The 21,780-nt window shown below is 41.5% G+C and overlaps 1 protein-coding gene across 4 annotated transcripts in view; it reads left to right on the forward strand.

The window, feature by feature from the left end:
• The first annotated feature begins 7,408 nt into the window (after positions 1–7,408).
• The window catches only part of mark1 (MAP/microtubule affinity-regulating kinase 1), a 38,682-nt gene continuing 24,310 nt past the window's right edge, over positions 7,409–21,780 (forward strand). The window contains exons 1-3 of one of the 4 annotated variants that reach the window (XM_084947628.1): positions 7,409–7,798; positions 10,308–10,508; positions 18,626–18,679. In XM_084947628.1, the coding sequence (XP_084803754.1) occupies positions 7,748–7,798; positions 10,308–10,508; positions 18,626–18,679 (306 nt within the window). In that variant the 5' untranslated portion in view covers positions 7,409–7,747. The remainder of the gene's footprint in view (positions 7,799–10,307; positions 10,509–18,625; positions 18,680–21,780) is intronic. The other 3 variants (XM_084947631.1, XM_084947630.1, XM_084947632.1) reach the window with 3 other exon arrangements.

Here is a 21,780-nt window from a genome sequence, read left to right on the forward strand (position 1 = left end):
CCACCTACTGGTCTGTTACTGAGCATAAATTAGCAGACATGTGTTGCACCGGTACAGTTTATGTTTCTGACCATGCTTGCTTTGGTAATTTAGTACCTAAATAAACTCACTTTTGGCTCCAAAATGAATAAATAAACAAATAATTTTTAAAATGCCAAAACTGGGGCTTCAAAATATGGAGATTTCTTTTATATACTCTATGGTTACAATACCAAATTTCATCCAAAAAATAATTACAGCGTTGTGCGCATTTTTTTTTTTTTTTTTTTTTACATTTTAATGGACTGATGTTCATGTTAGTAGGCACTAATAATTATGCATCTATTTCTCAGTGTTGCATTCATACATCCACTTTCTCATTAAAATATAATTCCAAAAAAGCAAAGACGTCAATGGACAAACTGCTAAAATCAGTGCTTTAGAGAAGGACTTTACTTTGTGTGAATGCCACTATTTCTATGTCCCTTAAAAGAAAAAGAAAAGAAAGTACAGCTTAGGCTGACTGTATCATCTCTCGTTTTGCAGGTATTCTGTCGTTAACAAATATTTCAGTCCAAGTCACTGAAGCCATGGCACTAGTGAGGCCATAAAGAACCAAATACAACTAAACCCCTAACTGCACAAATGGTGGGTGTGAAGCAGCACTACACAAATTTTGGTATTCCCTAGCTTCACAATGGGAAAAAAATGCCGTTGAACCTCAATAATTTATCGCATATTACTGGGAAATCACTCAAAGTCACTCCATATGGTGCTGTCACTTTATGTTCTCCCCGGCCTGTTTTGGGTGTCAGGGAGAGAAGTAAGAGGTGTTTTGATGGTGAAAGCGAGTGCATGAAGAGGTGAGAAATGAGTAGTTTATTGGATGGCTTTGAGATTGGAAACGCATAATAGGATGAGGTCAGTTGTTAACACTGGCAAAAGGTGCCACGGGAGAGTGGCACAACCACACAAGGGCATTCATATAATATAGACGCATGCCACTCAAGAAACCACTCATCCAACAAGAATGTACACACTCAAACTAATTAGCAGAACCGCCCATCCAATGTGTGCATATCTGTTTATGTAAATTGTGCTGGTGTGGTATGCTGCTTAGTGCCACTGCATGTGGCTGTTGAAAACGTGCCAGGCCATAAACACTCCTTGCCTGGTACCCAACCACAGATGTCGTTTCAATAAGCCTTCAGTCGGGCTGAAAAATAAATCCTGGAGGTCCATACCTGTGTGATTACATTCTCTAATTATAGTTTGGAGCAGTAACTCCGAGATGACTGAATGAAACGGGCCCTCGGGGTGTTGTGAATGTAATTATATCCTGACAATTAATAGGCCCAGTCCTCAGAAAAGAGTTTGTTATATGATGACGCACCTGACCGTTTTTAGCTCGCCAGGGAAGCCTTTGAATTATGACATAATTACAAGGGAAAACATGATATACAAGGATGATAATTATCCCCAAGTACAGTAACAGTAAATGGCACTACCTTTTAGAATACGAGTTCATAACAGGGGAAAACTTTAGATTTCTCCTCGGCACAGTGTTTAACAGTAGCTGCTGGGCCAAAAGAGGAAATATCTTGGACCTGGAATGCATCATTTGTGGCCACAGATAATTTCATGAAAATGTTTCTTTAACCGGAGTAGTTCTGATATGTTGCTAATGCTCTGAGTATACACGCACACTGGCCAAGCACACATATTTAAATTGCTGGCAGGAGAGAAAAAGCTAAAAAAGCTACCAGGTCATGCACGCAAATAGAAAGATTAAGAGACAAACATTTGAAAAATTACATGCCGCAATAAAATATATGACTTGTTATGTTTTCTGAGAATGTGCGGAGAAACTGAAGACGTTTTCTGGAGGAAGATGTACACTCTGTCATTCCGCAGCCCTTACCACACTGTGGAGAAGGAGTAGCTCCCCTGATGTTTGTTCTGTATAGTACAAATGCTCAAATAAACTCCCTGTTCTCCATCTACACCGGTGTTTTTACTTCCACTGCCTTAACAGACTTCTGCAGACTGTGTGGGCATGTGCAGACTATCCTTGATTGGCACATCTCTCATTTTCCTGTAAGTGCTGTTGCAATCTTTAGGACAGCACATCATTTTACACCTATCTCTATCACAATAAACAGCACATTAACACCCACTTCATTAGGTATGCCTTGCTAGTACTGGGTTGGTCCCACTTTTTGTCTTCAGAACTGCCTTAATTCTTCGTGGTGCTGATTCAACAAAATGCTGGAAACATTCCTCAGAGATTTTGGTCCATACTGACACGATAGCATCACACAGTTGCTGCAGATTTGTAGGCTGCACATCCACATATAAATACCCTGTTCCACCACATCCCAAAGGTGCTCTACTGCACTAACATCTGATGACTACGGAGGTCATTTAAGTACAGCAAACACACTGCCATGCTCAAGAAACCAGTTTGATCTGATTTGAGCTTTATGACATGGCACATTATCATGCTCGAAGCAACCATCAGAAGATGTGATCATAAATGGATGGGCATGATCAGCAAAAATACTCGGGAAGGCTGTGGTGTTTAAATGATACTCTATTGGTACTAAGGAGCCCAAAGCGTTCCTAGAAAATATATATCACACCATTACAACAACACCAACAGTCTGAACTTTAGACAAAAAGCACGATGGATCCATGCTTTCATGTTGTTTATGCCTCGATTTCTTGTTCTTAGCTACCAGGAGTGGCACCCAGTTTGGTCTTCTGCCGCTGTGGCTCATCTGCTTACGGTTCAACATGTTGCTTTTCTGCATCACTTTCAGCTTTCCTATCAGCTCAAAACAGTCTGGCCATTTTCCTCTGACCACTGGAATCAACAAGGCACCCAGAAATATTCTCTTTTTCTGAAACAGTCAGACCAGCAACAACCAAAGTGACTTAAATCACCTTTCTTCCCCCTTTTGATGCTCAGTTTGAACTTAACCAGGTTATCTGTCCATGTCTACGTGGTGAAATGCATGGAGCTGCTGCCATGTGATTGGCTGAATATTAGGTACACCTGTTCAACGTGGAGCAGTTGAACAGGTGTACTTAATAAAGTGGCTAGTGATGTAGACTGGTGACCACATATTATTATTTACACTAACCTGAGCAGTGTAATTATCTAAAGTATAACTGTACGAATGAGCCTGTAAAACAGACCTGCAGGAAAATTTATAGAAAACTGCTCACCATGATTGTGAAAATTCACAACTTTGCATATATGTCTTGAGCTTGCACTCACTTACACCCAATTTCATCCATCCTACTGTGTTGCTTGACATCTGCCCTGGATTTTCAACTGTTTTCATAATTTCTACTTCCCTGCCAGCCTTCCCAGGGCGTGAACACATGCTTGTGTGACAGCCACAAAGACAGGCAGGTGAGGGGAGGCCAAGGGTGGGCATGAGCTCTTGGTGTGCCAGTCAGTAATACTTTTCCTCAGGTCGAGGTGTACTCACCTGGAGGGTGTGTTACTGCTGGAAATCTCTGTAATGAACAGAAGGATGGATCCCTGCCTGATCAAATTCCACTGCAGCCCCATATCTTTGTTGCCTTCCAAAAATGTTCAGCATACCAGTGGGTTTTATTGACTTGTCAGAGCAGACAGCAAGAGTGCAAGCTCTGCCTTGTAAGGTGTGCAGTTAACAGGTTTTAAAGCAGGAATGTCTGCAGATCACTTTTTTTCATTTGTAATACGTTTGTGTGTTTAAGGTAAACGCAGTGATTAGAGCTACTGTAGAGCATACATTGGGAGAAAAGCAATTTAGAAGATAAAGTTATTATGTAAAGTTTTTACAGGACTCTATGCATTCCTGTGAAAAACTTACACCGCATGATTCAGTAGCTTGTAGAACCACCTTTAGCAAGAATAACTTGAAGTAAACTGTTTTCTGTATGGCTTTCAAATAGATAAAGAGTGAGCCAAAATTCCTCCACAATGTGGAGGAATTTTGGCTCACTCTTCTTTACAACATTGCTTCAGTTCATTGAGGTTTGCAGGCATTTGTTATGCACAGCTCTTTTAAGCATTTCAGTTGAGCTGAGGACTTCGGGTCACCGCAGCACCTTGATTCTAAACATTATCCTGTAGATTTGTTCTTATGCTTGAGATCATTGTCCTGTTGCCTCAGCCAGTTCTGGCCAAGCTGTTAGACAGATGGCCTCACACTTAATTCTAGAATACAGAGAAGTTCACAGTCGACTCAGTGACTGCAAGGTGGGCAGGTGCTTTATAACTCATATGCCATTTTCGGTTTTCACCAGCAGTGGCGTTGTGCATTATGGTCAAACATCTCCACTTTGGTCTCGTCTGTCCAAAGGACTTTGTTACAGACATCTTATGGTTTGTTCAGATGCAAATTTGCAAACATAAGCTATGCTGCTATTTTCCTTTTAGAGAGAAGAGGCTTTCTCTTGACAGCTTTTCCAAACAACCCATACTTGTTCAGTATTTGTCTACTTGTTAACATTTAACATGCTAGCCGAGGTCTGTAGAGTCTAAAATGTAGCTCTTGGGGTTTTTGCAGTTGCTTGGATTGTTGCACACTCTGACCTTGAGGAGAATTTCCTGGGATGTCCATTCCTGGTAAGAATGTGGCATCGTGTTTACACACACTTGAATGCTCTGGACCAGCAAACTGCCAAAACTTTTGCTTTTGTGGACACAGTCACACTTGCTGATGATCAATTAATCAAGTGCATTTGGCGAGCAGGATATGACTCCTACTTATTCTCTTAATTCCTATAGAAGCAGTAATGGTGTATGTAGTTTTTAACAGGACTGTTTAGAGTCTTGAGAAAACATGACATCAGATCTCACAGATGAACAGTTTTTAATCCAAAATGGACATGGTTTATGTTCATATAAGACAATTTTGACCACCAAGCACAATTAGCTATTTCTCTGAACAATCTAGTGATTCTTAAGATCCTAAATCCAGCAAAACTCTTCAGACTGTTTCTCCTTGCAGCAAGCAGGAAGATTCCAACTTTCTTAATTTTGTTTTCTAGATGCTCAACTCACATCTTTATTTAAATGGATAACTGTGTTACACATGAAAATCTTGGGGAATAGAAGTGCATATACTGAAGGAAAAAATGTTTAAAACCTCTTGTTGTTGACACAGGACAAGACCTGACACAGGCTGAACCGTGTCAAGTCTACCAGTTTCAATAACCTAGATATTTGGAAGGCCTTTAAGGATTTTTTAAAAAATGCTGTTGTTTTTTTGTTTTTACATCACATAATAGCAGTGCATGAGAGGCACATACTGGGGCGCATGCAAAACTTTATAAAACATCTTCCTTTTTGAAAAGCAGTTCCTGTTATTTCCCACACTTCTGCAGGATGTGTGGCAAACATTTTTACTGACTGGAGAGGCTGCATGGCTTGACTCTCACTGGTGAGACTGAGTCAGGGAAAAGGAGATATGGTAAACTGCCAGTGATGACAGATGCTACTCCACTATCGCTCTTATAATGAGTTTAGCCTCTCTCCCCCTCTTTCTCTGTCTTCCTACTCTTTCCTCTCACCCCCTGTCCTGCAAATACAGTTAGCTGCATGACCATCCGCGATGAATGGCTGTTAACAGCTGCCTCTTTTTTGATAGTTGCCTGTGAGAGCATGTAATTGCATTTGGCCTTGGGTGTACATGCACTCATTAAACCGGTGTCAGTGCCCATTACATTCCTCAGGAGTGCAACTCAGGTAGAATGCAAATCCCAGGCAGGAACGGAGCGTGCTCCCAGGATGTTTCAGCGCAGAGAAGAAAAACACTTTGGAGCTCAGATCAAAAAGAAAACCATGAATTATTATCGGTTTGGGTGTTTTCCTGTTTAAACTCTCCAGGGGAACTGTTCAGTCATTCTGATGAACGTAAACACAAATTGAATTCAACACAAATAAAATTAAATAATTGTATCTAAAATAGATCCCAGAATAACCCTGCCAAAAATCTCACTATCAGTAGTAAGAGGATGTGTTCGGCTGAAATAATTGAGCTGGTCCAAGTTGTTAAGGCTCAGAGGGGATAAGATCTGCTATGCTGGGATTGGATCCATGCTGGGATAAGATGCAGAATTCCAAAAATGCCCATCTACATGCCAAGATTCTGTGTTAGACCCATTTGGTTACACTGAACCGCCTTATCTCTTTGCATATTATTTGGATACTGCTAACAAAACACATACATAAATATATTAAAGGCAAAACATGTTTCAGTGACATTTATCTGAACACTCTAATGTGACTGCAGAGGAAGGAGTTTTGAACTGTTAGGGAAGTGGCAAACACTAAAACTAACAACCTACAGATTCCTCAAAACCCCCCAAAACAGGCTTAATGTTCTCGACGGCTTTTATGTTCTGTATCCATCAGTTATTGTGACACACTGTGTGAGACAAATCATCAATCATGTAACATCCAGTGAGATGCAACTGTTTGCCTGATTTCCACAATATTACTGCAGAGACAAAGAAGCCACGACATCTCATACAAGAGACTCATTAATGGACTTTAACGCCTGCCGCCCTGCTTATTCCCCAATCACATTAATGTACTCAGAGGATGAAAGCAAATAAACGAGCAACGGCATGGCGTTTGTTTGGGGCTGCACGAAGGAAATATGAAGGATACTGCAGGAGTATAATGACCCCTAGTGGAAGAACTCCGCACGCACATCTGCGTGCGCACTGTCACAACCACACCCCTAAAAAAACAAACAAAAAAAAGGTAAAAGCATGAAAAATACAAAATATGTCTCTAGGAATCTAAAGGTTGTTCATATATTTGCTCTCTGATCACTCAAAAATAAATAAATAAATAAATAAAAAATAGCTGTTGCAATTTTAGGATTAAGTAGAAGAACAATGACGGGTGCAGTGCTGTAACTCTCCGACAGATGGCAAAGTCTGCCCAGTTCATACCGTGACACGGGCGTTATCCCTAAACTAGGCCTCTCCAACTCATTGTCTTCTTCAAACTCATCATGGAGTAAGCACTAAATTAAAACCCATAGCATAAAATAACAGAAATTAAGCCATTTAATTTATATTGTTCCAGCCACATTTGAGCCACTTATTTAGTGAGTCTACCTCAACATCTCTACGATACTGCGTGATAAAATACGTCTGTACAGCCACTGTCAGGCTTTAGGGCATTGTTCAGTAGCAGTGTAGACCTGTTTGGCAGGCAGCACACTCCCTGTAGCTGGATTTGGTCTAAATCTGCCGGTGACTGTTCCAACTGTGCCCATAACTGCTTTCTGGTGACTTGAATGATGAGCTCTGGAGCAGACAAAGAGAGTGTATGTGCACGAGAGAGAGAGAGAGAGAGAGGGCGAGAGATCCCATCATCCTTCCTGGTGGGAGGTTTGAGATGAGCTGCGCAGACCCGTCCGCTACCGACGCATCTTCCTGGCCTGCCCCCCTCTCTCGCTCTCTCTCTCCCTCCCTCCCTCCCGCTCGCTCCCTCTCTCAGTCTCTCTCTTTCCTCCTTTTCTGTCTGCCACTAGCCTACCTGAAGGGAAGTGTACAAAGCCGATAAGAAAATCTGGCGTGCCGGCGGGGCCCTGTGTGCGCTATGCTGCGGTAAAAGGGCCGCTATTTGCGGTGTTCACAGGGGATGTAGAGAAGAACAGAGGCGCCGCTCTCCCTCACGGACCGCGCCGTGTCTGCTTTTGCTCTGCCCAGCCCGCCGCATCGCTGAGCGGCCTATGAAGCACACAAGATGTCGACCAGAACGCCATTGCCCACAGTGAACGAGCGTGACACCGAGAACGTAAGTGCAGCTGTCCGGAGACACCTGAGCGATACCGGGCGTGGGGACGGAGTGGTAACGACCCGGGGATGTGGTTATTTTGCGCACTGGCCGGTGCAGGTTAATGGCAGCTCTTCGTGAGGCTACAGTGTTGCAGAGTGACTCGACCAATGAGCACAGCAGCTTTTTTTCACCCCCCCCCCTTTCTGATGGGAATGAAAGCATGGAGCATAGAAATAGCTTAGAATAAAAGTGCGGCCCGGCTGTGACTGCCTCGCTCTCTCTACACAACAAGGCTAGCCTGAACAACGCACTGCGTCAGTATTATGCCGCTTTTAATGGCACAAGCGAGGCTTGAACGTTAACACTGAGAATGAGGTGTCTGTGTGGCCTGTGAGAAAATGGTGTTGCTCCACTCGTGCAGCTGGGGGGGTATTTTCTAGTCCACGACGTCAATATATAGGGAGGGTGTGTGTGTGTGTGTGTGTGAGAGGGGGGATGTTGCCCTACTTTTCAATTGCAAGGCTCGGTAGCATCGCAATGTGACATCCATAACCTATCGGGCCCTGCTGTAGGAGCACGCTCCGTGCTGCTGAGGAGGCAGCGTGTTGTTGTTCAGCGAACCAACACGCAGACAACAGGGCGAAGAACGACTTGAATTAATCACAGGAGATTTCTCATGCGCCGTGTGGAGGAATGTTTATGAACGACCACCCACTCCCAATTATGGCGTGCACATCCACTATAATGTAGCTCTTCAGAGATCAGAACAGATGAGGGCTGCTCCTCTGTGTGTGTGTCTGTGTGTGAGTGTGCTGACAGGCTGTGACATATCTGGGTTCGTCTGATTTTTTTTTTCTTCTTCCTGGAAACAGAAGCCTCCTTTAAGGCTGCAGTCAGTCTTTTTTTTAATGGTTGACCTATTCATAGACTTACAGAGAGGGCTTTTATTTTGCCTCTATATTTCTGAGCACGTGTTTGCCCGGGTTGTCATGTTGAGGTGGTTAAAATTCAAGTGAGAAAATGCATTTCCTCTTCAGCAAAGATGCATAACTTAACAAACCCTATTGTTAACTTTTATATGAAGATATCGGTCCTCTCTCGCTCTCATTGTCCGATACATTACTGAACAATGATCTGCCAGTGTTCAGTAATGCATCAGCTTATAGGAGTGCTAATGTAACTGTCTGTCTAATGCTGCACTCTCAGACACAGACACAGACTTCTGGGTGGCTATTAAAGCACTGCCTCAGCATCACTGGCAGTAGCCAGCCAGCCCAGGCTCCCTCTGTTCGACTCCAGCACGCAGCCCCAGGGCCCACTTGCAGCTGAACTGCATTGCATAACAGCTTATTACTCAGAAAGACAAGTGGCTTTAAGTGCAGCAAAACAGAAGTAGCTCTCTTCTGGCTTTCTTCTTCATCTTCTTTTATTAATGTGTGTGTATGTGCACAGGTGTGTTATGCCTCATGTTTGCCCCCCTGAAGACATCATCTCAGTGTCTGGGATCAATGGATGGACAAGTGAAACAAATTTTGTGTATTAATCAATCACAAGAGCCCAGAGTCATTTGCCTGTCCAAATATTCCACTGCTGATTTAGAGAACCTAAGCCAAGTGTGTGTGTGTGTGTGTGTGTGTGTGTACACAGTTGTGTGGCTGAAGGTCAAACTGGCCTCATTACAGGTGCGATCTAAAATTGACTTGAAAGGCACTAGTGTGGCATTTACCCGCTGCAAAAACAACACATGCATATTTCTCTGATCTAAAAGAGGCATTACAAACAAAACCATCTGACTTTGTCGGGATTTAATATAAATTTATGCTGTGAAATGTACACATGCATCATAGCACTCCCTCAGTGAGGCTAGCTGAGGTGTTGCGCACACAGCAGGGTGTAGCGTTTCCCCAGTGAAATGGGAGCAGGGGAGCCCGGGTAACCAGACCAAGGCTTTATTCTCTGGCTGGGTGTGGTGCTCAGGAGCAGAGGATCATGGGATCTCTGACCTGGACTGACATTAGCAGCTGTTGTAGAGGAGAGGACCAGAGGAGACTGCATATAGCCTGTGCCAGCATAGTACTTATAGAAAGCTGTTCCTAATTCACCTTCACATGCTGTATCACAGAGACGCTTGTTATTGGTTTTGACTGTGGAACCAGCAACATTGTTATCACAAAATGTGCCTGTGTATTACACTTTTTTTTTTGCAGGTTTTGTCAAAGACACACAGTCTGAAGTTCAGTTTCTTCTGATATTGACTCTTACGTTAAGGCGTTAAAGCACAGAGATTTTGATTCTCCCCCAAATACTTCTGTATAGATCCTCATTGTGAAACCAACTCTGGAATTGGGGCAAAGTTACTGGTTTAATCTCTTTCAAAGTTCAGCTTCAACAGTACTGCATTGCTTCTGTATGTTTTGCCTGTGTAGCAAAATGATCAGTTTGGAAATGTGCCACAAAACTACTTAAATAATATTGGTGTCTGTGTAAATCAAAGGATGTTGCTGATCTCCACTTTTTTCCCCTGCAGCACTCTTCGGTGGACGGCTTTGTTGAACCCCAAGCCCCCCCAACAAAGTCCGCGAGTCGTCACAGCCTGCCACGATGCCGCAACTCTTTCACCTCCACAGAGGAGCACCCTCACATTGGCAATTACCGCCTCCTCAAAACCATTGGGAAGGGGAATTTTGCCAAAGTGAAGCTGGCACGACATGTCCTGACTGGACGAGAGGTGCGACAAGTTTTTAATCTTTGCTTTATAACGTTTATACTGTGTGTTTTATTTGTGTTATATAATATAGTGATGCACTGATCCAATATTTATATGGGATATTGATCAGCAGCAGTGCATTATTTGCTAAAAGGACAGCTAACAGCAAAGGATCAGCAGTTTAAGGTATTTTAAATCTGCTACACCAACAACTTCTCTGTTTTAAGTAGTTTGTGACTAAGATGTACTCACTAAGTTGACTGAAAAGCTCAGTCGGTGATTCTTTCTCTGCGAGACTCTGTGCAGTAGGTTTTTAGTTCATGAGTTGTCATCGACTCAGATTTTTGTTATCATGACCTCCACCTGCCTTTTTTCTTTTATGTTGCGGTGCATGAACGGTAAAGGTGAGAACGGAAAAAGGACAAACTACCACAACAATAAACAGATGCTAAGCTGGAATAAAATGAGTAATAATATTATTAGTTATTTAACACAAATTGCTACTGCTGGGTCATTTGAGCTGCAGTCTAATCAGGGACACCCAGACTTCCCTCTCTCAGGCCACCTCCTCCAGCTGTTCTGGGGGGACACCAAGGTGTTCCCAAGTCAGCCAAAATGTGTAATCTCTCCAGCATGTCCTGACTCTGAACCAGGGAATCCTCCCAGTAGGATGTGCCCATCCTGGTCAGAAGCCTGAAGCTCTTCAACCCGCTGCTTTTTTCTCAGAGCAACTGTACTTTGAGTTCCTTCCAAATGACCGAGCTCCTCACCCTGTCTCTAAGGTGAGCCCAGCCACCCTTCATGGAGGAGGCCCATTTCACTTCTATTCACAGTCTCATTTGTTCCATCACCACCCAGAGCTCGTTCCCACAGGTGAAGGCAGGCACGTAGATCAACGGCTCCACTTTCACATTCAGCTCTCTCTTCACCATGACACACCAGTATAGCGTGCACATCCAAGTGGGCACAGTACCAACACCTGTTAATCTCCCGCTCTGCTCACCCTTATTATTGAACAAGACCCCCCCAAGATACTTAAAATCCTCCACTTTTGGCCAGCAACTCATTCCCAATCTAGAGTGGGCACCCTTTTCTGACTGTGACTCATGGTCTTACACTTGAACTATAACTTGGAACCCAGGGCAAGCTGGAGGTCGTTGTATGACGAACCCAACCTATCTGCAAAATGCAGAAACATGATCTAGAAGCCACCAAACTCGACCCCCTCTAACACTTTTAAAGTTTGTGCATAAAAAATGTTGAACAAAATCAAAAATTAGGATTAAGGAGTCAGCGTTAGCTCCTGGCACAAACTGTTTGTGCTGATATTAATGTCACAGGGGGTTTGAAGCTCTGCAGTCACTGAGTCAGCAAATCTTTCGTAACTTTTACACACCATGTGCATCAGCACTCGGCAACCACGCTCTGTAACTTTAAATGAGCGGTTCCTCAACCCCTTGCAATAGTACCACTCTGAGTTAAATGTTGAATATCTTGGAGGTAAGAAGGTTCATGAACTGACTTGTTCCAACAGTGGTATCCTATTACAATATTACGATCAAATTCAGTGAGCTCTTTGGAACAACCCATTCTTTCATAAATGCTTGTAAAGGCACCTGCGGCGATGGGAAAACACCTGAATTCAAAGATTAAGAAACTCTGTGGCCCTGTACTTTTGTCCATATAGCGTGTTCATTTATTTGTTACCTTTTGCATTTCAAAGTATTGAAACAATCTATAAGTAGAGCCTGACGATGCCTTGCAGATATCAGAATGATTCCCAGGCTCTTCCCGAGATAGGGGGCTGATATTGGATTGATACTAAGAGTTGGCAGGCATCTGAAGCCAAGATCTGTTTTTTGATATGGGAATTGACAAATTATATAATATATTCTTCATGTCAACGCCACTCTTTCATTGCTGCATGTTAACAATTAAGACTGCAGTTTGCTGTTCTTTCATTGTTGGTTAATTTAAGTTCGGATCCCTATTTAGGAGTGTTCTTGTTTTATTCGACCTATTTAAAACATGAATATATTTAATTCACCCTCACAGGAAACCAACAAAGCCATACTGTACTAAATACTCTGGGTGACCTTTTCATTTATAGTTTCAGTTCTGGTAACAATGCAAGAAGGCTCACTTAAAAGAAAAATATTTCAGCTTCACGGCTGAATTACTTGCATCTTTTTCAAGTTATGCCTCGCCGCATAGAAACCACAACGTGACAAAATGATGGTATCGCTATTTATTTATCAACTCAAAATGATTATACATGAATTAGTTGATAAGGCATCGATCTACTTGCAGTCAGACCCAGTTTTCGACCGTGTTCTGGCTGTCAGATGAATGAATTATCTCCTGTCATGACAATGTTGTACTTGACCATGTTAGCTTTCCCAGTGAGGACAACCTCTTGCTCCCTTTCACCCACTCACAGTCATACACTGCTGCTTTGTCAGAGTGATAGATGCCCTGCTTTGATGTGTTGTAATTAAAGCTCCTGTTTCTCTAAGGAGAAAACGATGACCTGCGATCAGCTCACTGTCTTTCACTCAGTAGGACCCGCAGGGCTCACTGACAGCCCCGATCCACCTCAGAGGTCCTTCTCTTGTCTGTCTTAGCCACTTGCATCTTTTAATCCTCTGAGTTTTAAAAAGCATCAGGTCATATCGGTATTGAGTGCCCAGGGAATAAATATTCTCTCAGGTCTAACCGGTAACAGTTTGATCTGTTCTGTGTCCTTTAATGCAAGTGTAAAACAGACACATTGAGTGTGCTACCCGCTGTTTGCCGAGAAGGTCAGGCGCCACTTTGTGTGCCTGAGAGCCTTTGCTGGCTCATCAGAATGCAAAGACATGGATCAGAGTAAGGGAGAAAACAGGTGGAAAGAACATGACCCACTAAAACGAATGTTATCGTAGCAGGAACCTAGAAAGACGCTTACTGACATAGATTTCCCAGATGTGATAAACAGAGGTTTAACTGTGTAGAAAAACAACAAAAGGTCCTGTGAACCAAAAAGGAGGTTGCACAGACTCACTTCCACGTGACAGAGTGTCCTCTGTCTGCCCAAACGAACACGCACGTCAATTCACATGCATGCTGAGCTATGCTAATGGTAACATTTGCCTCTACCATATGCCCCTATGAACTTACTCAGCGGACAACATTATTTGTAAACTTAACTGAAATTAAGACGTGGTCATATAATGTCATAATTTTGCAGACTTTTCTATATCAGGGGTATTTAATTAAAATTTAAGGAGGTCCAGTTAAGACTCCCTCAAACAAACATTACAGTCCAGTACGTTTTATTTTTAAGTAGCTTAAAAACGTTCAACATTATTTCAACAATGTTTATTATTCTTTTCTTTTTTTTTCTTTTTTTTTTTTTAAATGAACTGGCGTGCAGTCTAATAATATAATAATGACAGAATGTCATTTTTTCGTTTCAGGTAAAACAACTTTTGAATTCAAATGTCTTCAAATAAAGTGCTCAATTTAAAATGTTAAAAGGTGTAGTTTGACTTTCTTCTTTGCTTCGTTTTGTTTAACCACATTTTACGTGTAAACCCATCTCAGCTTTAACCCTCCGTTTCTTTCTGTGTGCTTCCTGTGTGCATACATTGACCAACACAAAGGAAAAGGCCGCACAGATGAAAAATAACTTTATTGTAAATACGAGAGAGTAAAATAGAAACTGTCCATCAAAATCCACAGTCCACCTATTGGTGACCTGGGATCGATATAATTTATTATTAGTGTGGTTCTATCATACATATAGTGGCAATATTGGGGGAAACCAATCAGATATAGATTGTACATAAAATATACTTGCAGCCAGTGTTGAACCCTGTCCAAGTTTGAAGCCTTGGGTTTGTCGCTTTCTCTGTTGCAGTCTTTGAAAACTGGATGAGAGAGCAGAACTCGTTAGCGAATGTTAGCATTAGCTAGCTTGGTTAACGCATTCTGATAATTGTATTGCACACTCACAAAGTAGACGTGCCTATTTCACAGTAAACAGGACAGTAAGTTACAAAATGACCAAATTTTTCTGCAATGAAGAAGATTTGAAACTATCTGTTGAGGCTATAAACTGCTTGACTGAGGCAAAAACTTAAGTGAGAAGCAGAATTGTTTTCTCAGACTCTTGTATATGACTTTTTCTACCACGAAGAATCACCATCTGGCCATTAGGACTGCTTCAGACCTGGAGGCTACATCCATCAAGTTTACATATGAGCATGAATGTCATGGTAATTTAATGCTTTTAAGGCATTAGGTTTAGAGTAAATGGTCACTTTCCATTAAATTCTGAATTATGTTTACAAATAGTTTTAATGTAAATAACAAATTATCTGTTGATCTGTTTATCTTTTTCAGTCTATGTTGCAGCTTTCTTGCTGACATATGGAAGGAATTTGACCCTTGTTCTTAGAAGCTCTCAGTATCCTCTTAGTCTCCGCAGAGAGCAAATTTACTTGGAGAGCTAAATATAGAAATGAGGAAAACAAAGCACTGCAAATATGAACATACTCATTAGCACTTATATGGCAAGTATGGTATAAACTGTACTTCTTGTTTTAGAGTGCATAGAAGTGTGTAGAAGCAAGTATGCATACAACATTCAGAGCACTTATTTGCATAGATGTGACGTGAAAAAAATTTATGTTGTCGTACATTTCATACATCAAACGCACTCACCAGCCCTGCTCCCTGTATTACAGTCATGCCTTTCTTTTCATCGCATATGACCTTATACAATGCTAAAATACTTCCCTTTAGCACACAGATATCATGATTCTGTGGTTTTGATAAAAGAGCCTAAAGGGAAATCAGAGTGTAGAGGAAACACGTAAAGCACTCGAGCACACGAGCGATGCAAAGTTTCCCCTTTGTGTCCTCGCTGTCTAAATATTCACACACGATCACAAGTCCTGCATACTGTGAAGAGCATATGGCCCCTGTGTTACGACTGGGCTGAATAATTAACACTGATGCACAGTGCCCTTCTGTCACTGTGAAACTGAATTATTTACCCTCAAATCCATTAGCGTGAACACGCACGCACCCACATGCACACAGAGGCCTTGTGTATGATTTTTGTGCCGTCCACTCATTCATCAAATCTCTGTCTGCTAACAAAAATGAAAATATTTGCCCGGCATTGTGTCGAGGAAATTAAATGAATCTCACTGACTCATGCAAAGGGAATAGTGGAAGTTGATGCAGCAGAGTGACACATGAGGACCATTGCAACACCTGTAGGCGTACTGTACATCAACAGACACGCAAATACGTGCCTAAACCTGAGCTTCGTCTGTGACAGGAGGAAGCAGAGAGGAAGGGAGTCTGTCTGTGCACCTGCCCACCTAAGAAGGGCTACAAATAGACACCACCTGCATACTGTGTTTTTCTACACATACTAGGCCTTTCTGCAGTCTTTCACTTTGCTCCATCCTCTCCCTGTTAGACTGTTTCTTGGTGTTATTATCAAGTTTGGCTTCTGGGGTTGTATCAAATTAAATTACAAAACAATTTGTACCGTAGGTCTTAGGGAAAGTGGTTTTAGATGAATAACCTGCATTCTCATCACCATGACTCAGCATATGCTTGCTGGTTTCCCCCCTTACCAGGCTTACCAAGAGACTGCATCCACTGAAGCATGCTTATTAAGGTCTTATAAGGCCAGAGGCACAGTAATGCTTTAGAAAAAATGTATGTTTTTGTGATATTATTCATCTTTAATGTTATCAGTGTGTCTTCTACAGAGGTTACAATCTTTGTGCTAGAATGTAATTCAGCAGATGAACATAGATGATGACAAAATCTCTTCAAGATCCGCTCCTATAATACTTCTAATGTTAGACATGGTTATGACTGGAGAGCATGGTTAAGGCACAGCTCCCTGGGGGTAGGGGGGGCACATCCTACAATAATGTTGTATAAATCACTTTAGATTTGGGATGAGTCGTGCAACTCCTATACCCAACAAAATTTTAAAACCTAGGGCTTTGTCACTGTGTGATACATTCACTATATTTCCAGAAGTTGTTCACTTCCATAGCCACAGGTGTATAAAATCAAACAACTATGCATGCAGACTGCTTCTGCAAACATTTGTGAAAGAATGAATTGCTCTCAGGAGCTCAGTAAATTCCAGCATGGTACTGTGATACGATGCCACCTGTGGAAGAAGTCCAGCCATGAGATGTCTTTGCTATTAAAGATAAAGTAGTTTAAGAACTGCACATGGAGATTTTTGTATAACGAGTTTCAATGGTGAAGCAGCTGCAGCTAAGCTTTCCATCAGAATGCAAAGTTTTGGTGTGGTGTAAAGCATGTCATCACTGGACTCTAGAGCATTGGAAACCTTTTCTCTTGAGTGACAAATCATGCTTGTTCATATGACAATCAAATGGACGAGTTTGTGTTTGGGGGTTCCCAGGAGAATGGTACTGTTCTGACTGCGTTGTGCCAAGTGTAAAGTTTTGGTGGATATGGAATTATGATGTGGGGCTGTTTCTCGTCCAACATCGGTGTTTGATCTCACAAATGCACTTTTGGGAGAACGGTCAAATATTCCCAGAAACACTCCTAAACCTTGTGGAAAATCTTCCCAGAAGAGTTGAAGTTCTTGTTGCTGCTAAGGGTGGGCCGACATCACATTAAACCCTATAAGAATGACAGACGAGCAAATACGTTTATGCATCTTTAAAGTCTCCTGTATTGTTACTTAGTGTAAATCCAAGATGCAGATTTTTTTTGGTTAAGTCCAAACTGCAGCCATGGACAGCATTCACAGTTGTAGTTGGCTAATGCTCTGTCCCCATATGTGTGATATGCTAACTTTGTGCAATGTCATAAAAAGTATGTACACATGTGCCATTTGGTGCCATAAAGTTGGGCAAACAACACAGCGTTCTGTAACCTACTGGTTTATTCGATCAGGAAAGTGGAACTTTGACAGACTATTAAGTTAATTTTTAACTGCACAGATGTTAGTTCGATATTTTTCTGTTTGCTTTATTAATGCATTTTATTAATATATTATCTTAGCACCAAAGCCAACAGCAGCTTCTCCTTTCCAGTTCTGAATTGAGACAGCAGCATCCATTCAGTACAGAGTACAGTGCAAAAAGAAGGAACAAACGCATGTTTAAGAGCTTTGATACTGTCAGTTGGTTGAAGAGTCTCAAGAGGCATATGGAGGCTGTAAAACTCGTGAAGGATTTCAAATATCAAGTCAGCAAACAGCTACTAGTTTGATCCTTAGACCCCTTTGCTCTCTGTAGTTAGGCTAAGAAAAGATTTTATGGTAATTACCTGTGGTTAGGCTATAAAAACTGTCATTCTTATTTATTTATGCATATAAAAAAAGCTTAGCATAGCACTTTTTTCACACATGCAGCTGTGAACTTTTCTAGACTTGTGTGTGAGCAATCAGCTCAGACATTAAATGGTGTTTAACCTGAGACTTTAGTAGTACAGGATGACTTTGTGTGCTACATGGGGGGGAAGGGGTGGGGGGGAACATATCAGTATATGAAAAACTAAAACTTCTCAAGATAATATAGTGGCTCGCTTTTGACTCTGCAGTATGGCACAGATAGTCACTGAAAGCTGCTGAGCTCTCAAAGTGAGGAGACTACGTCCGTTTCCTCAAGCACTTTGGGGTGATTATTGAGATGGATGCAAATGACTGCTGACATGGTTGCCAATTGAGAATATTTACCCAAACTTTTCTTGCTCCCTGCTTTAAGTTGCCTTTCTCAGTGTGTAAAGGCTCTTGATTCACAGTATAGTCATAGTCAAGAGGGAATTTGTATTTCTGCTTTGATCTCTGCAAATCAATGCTTCACGTCTTAATGAATTACTGAATAGAGAAGCTTTTAGGTGTGTTCAGGCTGAATGCATGATTCAGCTGTGACATGTTTTGACAAAGCCACCTCACCGCACAATAGTGAAATAATAAAAATTCATTTCAATGCAAGTTTTAACTGCACAAATACAAAACTGGAATTAGCTTTGACATCTTGGTTATCTTTTATTTTTTCCTGTCTGCATCCCGCTCTCTCTCCCCCTTCCCTCCCTTTCTTTTACTTCCCCTGTCTTCCTGTCTTTTCTCTCTCTAGGTGGCGGTGAAGATAATAGACAAAACCCAGCTGAATCCAACCAGCCTACAGAAGGTGAGTTTATGTTTTATGACCACATGGTAACATTGATGTCTTGGTTACAGTGTTCGTGGGCTTTTCCGATAGTCTTTCCTGAGTTCTTCCCACTCTGTTCTTTGCTCTTTGAACTCAGGATGTGCTATTTTACATAATGTAATCAGATGTACTCAGGAGAGACCACAGGGCTTGTTTAATCTCCAGCCACAACCTCCTTCACTCCTGACTCTGTTGTTTGTGGTTATGGGCAGCTAAAAATACACTTGCTGGCCGGTTTGTCACTTACCCTTGTCTAGCAGTCATAACCAATTAGAAAAAAGGCTGTGGGACTGTTTCCTGATTACTGACTACCATTAAACACACGTTGTTATCTTTGTGCTCTTTGTCCATATATTGCATTATTAGCTCTCAGACCAGGCTAATCCAGGTTAATCTTCAAATAGGTCTTTGAATATATGTGAAAAGGTAAGGAGTGCTCAAAAGCTCCTCACTTTCCCTAAATGTCGTCACTCCAGTGGTTTTAAACTTAAGCCAGTCCTCACAAAGATAGCTATCCAAGTAAATGCACAGACCGGTACACATACAGTCATCATCGCAGATTAGAACATGTGGAAGGAAAGCAAGAGCTGCCAACATCACCTACTGCGAGTCTAAAAATAAATCAGGTGTGCAGCTGACTGACAGGAATTCTTTTCATGATCATGACATTATGGTAGCGCGGCTCACCAGCGCTGCTGCTCTTTTACTTTCCGGTTTTTGTAGAAGATGAAAAAATTGCCTAGCAACTGACTGACTCATTTTGATAATGGACAATTATAACAACCACACCTACATAAATGACACTTGATGGTGTCTTTGTAGGCCACCAGGGTGGGAAAATGTTGCCCCCTACAAGCTTTTTAATGACAAAATAATTGCGATTAGCTTCTAAATAGTGCTTCCACCTTATGTTGGTCTGAATGGAGATGAGATGAGTGAACTCAGTGAGTCAGTGAAGGCTGGCCTAATCAAGCAGAGTGTAATCATAAAGGGCTATTGTGAGACCAAATCTGGTTCACTGCCGAAGTCCTTCTTTGGCATCTGTAAAACACGGTGGTTTTTCGCCTATCAGGGCATTTCTAACACGATTATATTCCTGCAATTGTCTTGGATCTTAATGGGATCCGACGGCAATTCTTTAGCCAATCAGTGTGTAGTTGCTGTGAGAGTTTCAAGCTCTCAGTTCCACGCTCATCTAATCTGACCGAGATAATTCTCGTTGTTTGAGCTCTTTTGTGTCGCAGCCTATTGTGTGGTTTCTAATCTGTGCACAAAGTGAGGGTAATGAACATTTTGTTTTGTGCGTATGTGGTGGATTAATATTCTGCATAGAAACTGACTGGGACATTGCCAGATTGGGTCATGAGGAGTTTCATACCGGATGGGTTGGGTTGTCCGCTGTGTAGTGTTGAATGTAGCAGGACAGATGTATCACGTGACCGTGCAGCCCAGTTGATCAATTATTCAGTGGGCTTTCATATGTGAGCTGCAGCACTTATACAGCTTTTTTTTAATATATAGGGGATAAAGTGTTTTTAATATTACATCATACAGTACATTGGCGTTTGCATTCACATTAGCAGATGATGTCAAATGTTCTGTATTTGTATCAACTGTAGAGTCTTGTTTTGTGTCCTTATTTGGAGCATATACACAGTTATATATTTTCACGCCCTCTGCTCCATACTATAGATTCCCGTAATAGTATACAGATATGCCATCTGCAATGCAGAAGCTTGTCTTGTAATGCAGCAGCCGTCTCCTGGACTGAATCGATCGTCTCATTGACCCAGAGTGTCCTATGCTACCCTTGTAAAAGCTCCATCACGAATACATTAAAGGGAATATGCGCTTTTTATATACAGTTTTCTGCTTGGGCACTCTTTCGACCTTGGACTGATCAAATAATGCCTTGGAAAAACCAAAGAGAAGCAACATTGCAGTCATTTGCTCTGTTTCCTGGTTTTTTGGAGGTTTGTATTGCTGCTGATTATCAATTGAAAGGCTGGAAAAATAATAACAAGTGGGCATCGAGAGTGCAAAAATGAGAAATCACCACTGTGCTATAACATGTAGTGTGGATAATTTAATCTCACATTTTATCAGAGCTTTTCATAGATCTAATTTTATTTTCAGCCATGGTTTTTGCTTTTAATGATGATGAAAACAAGATTATGGAGATTATTTTTTTCTATGATGCGTTTGTATTGTGTTGTCTAATAAATCTAGCATTTCCCTTTATGTTTCTGTTCTATTCTCCATTAAAATCCCCCAAGTCATACCCTGGCAGGCTGACGCATGTTCAGTTAGGTTCACATTTGTTTGTTTATTTGTTTTTCAGTCCAGTTATAATTAAAATTCAAGAAAACACAGTTATGTTTTTTTTAAAAAAAGAACCAAAAAAGAAAACCTTTACAATATTTAAGATTAAAATAAAACAAAACAAACCACGATCTTACCAAAGTCAGTCATGATAATTAGATTTTTCATTCACTCTTAAAAAATGTTTCCTGGGTATACAAAATATTCATCCTGGTCACTTTGTTGGGTACACGTTACTAGCGCTTGGCTGGACCCTCTTTTGTCTTCAGAACCATTAATTCTGCTGCTGGAAACATTCCTCAGAGATTTTAGTCTGTATTGACATGATAGCACACATCCAGGATCCATGAATCTCCTGTTCCACTACATCCCAAAGGTGCTCTATTGGATTGAGATCTGGTGACTGTGGAGACCTTTTGAGTACAGTGAACTCACTGTCATGTTCAAGAAATCTGAGCTTTGTGACATGGTGCGTTATCCCACTGGAAACGACCATCAGACCATGGCTACACTGTGGTCATAAAGGGATTGACATTGTCAGCAACAATACTCCGCTATGCTGTGGTGTTTAAATAATGCTCATTTGGTATTAAAGACCCCAAAGTGTGCCAACGAAATATCCCCCACACCATTACACCACCACTGATATGTGGCATTTGTTCATGCTAAATTTGAACTCTAGGTTCTGAACATTGCAGCAGATATCGAGATTCATCAGACCAGGAAATATTTTTCCAGTCTTCTAATGTCCGATTTTG

The sequence above is a fragment of the Perissodus microlepis genome, chromosome 13 (genome assembly GCF_051167445.1).
Source record: "Perissodus microlepis isolate ML-2025 ecotype Zambia chromosome 13, ASM5116744v1, whole genome shotgun sequence".
Taxonomy (NCBI): Eukaryota; Metazoa; Chordata; class Actinopteri; order Cichliformes; family Cichlidae; genus Perissodus; species Perissodus microlepis.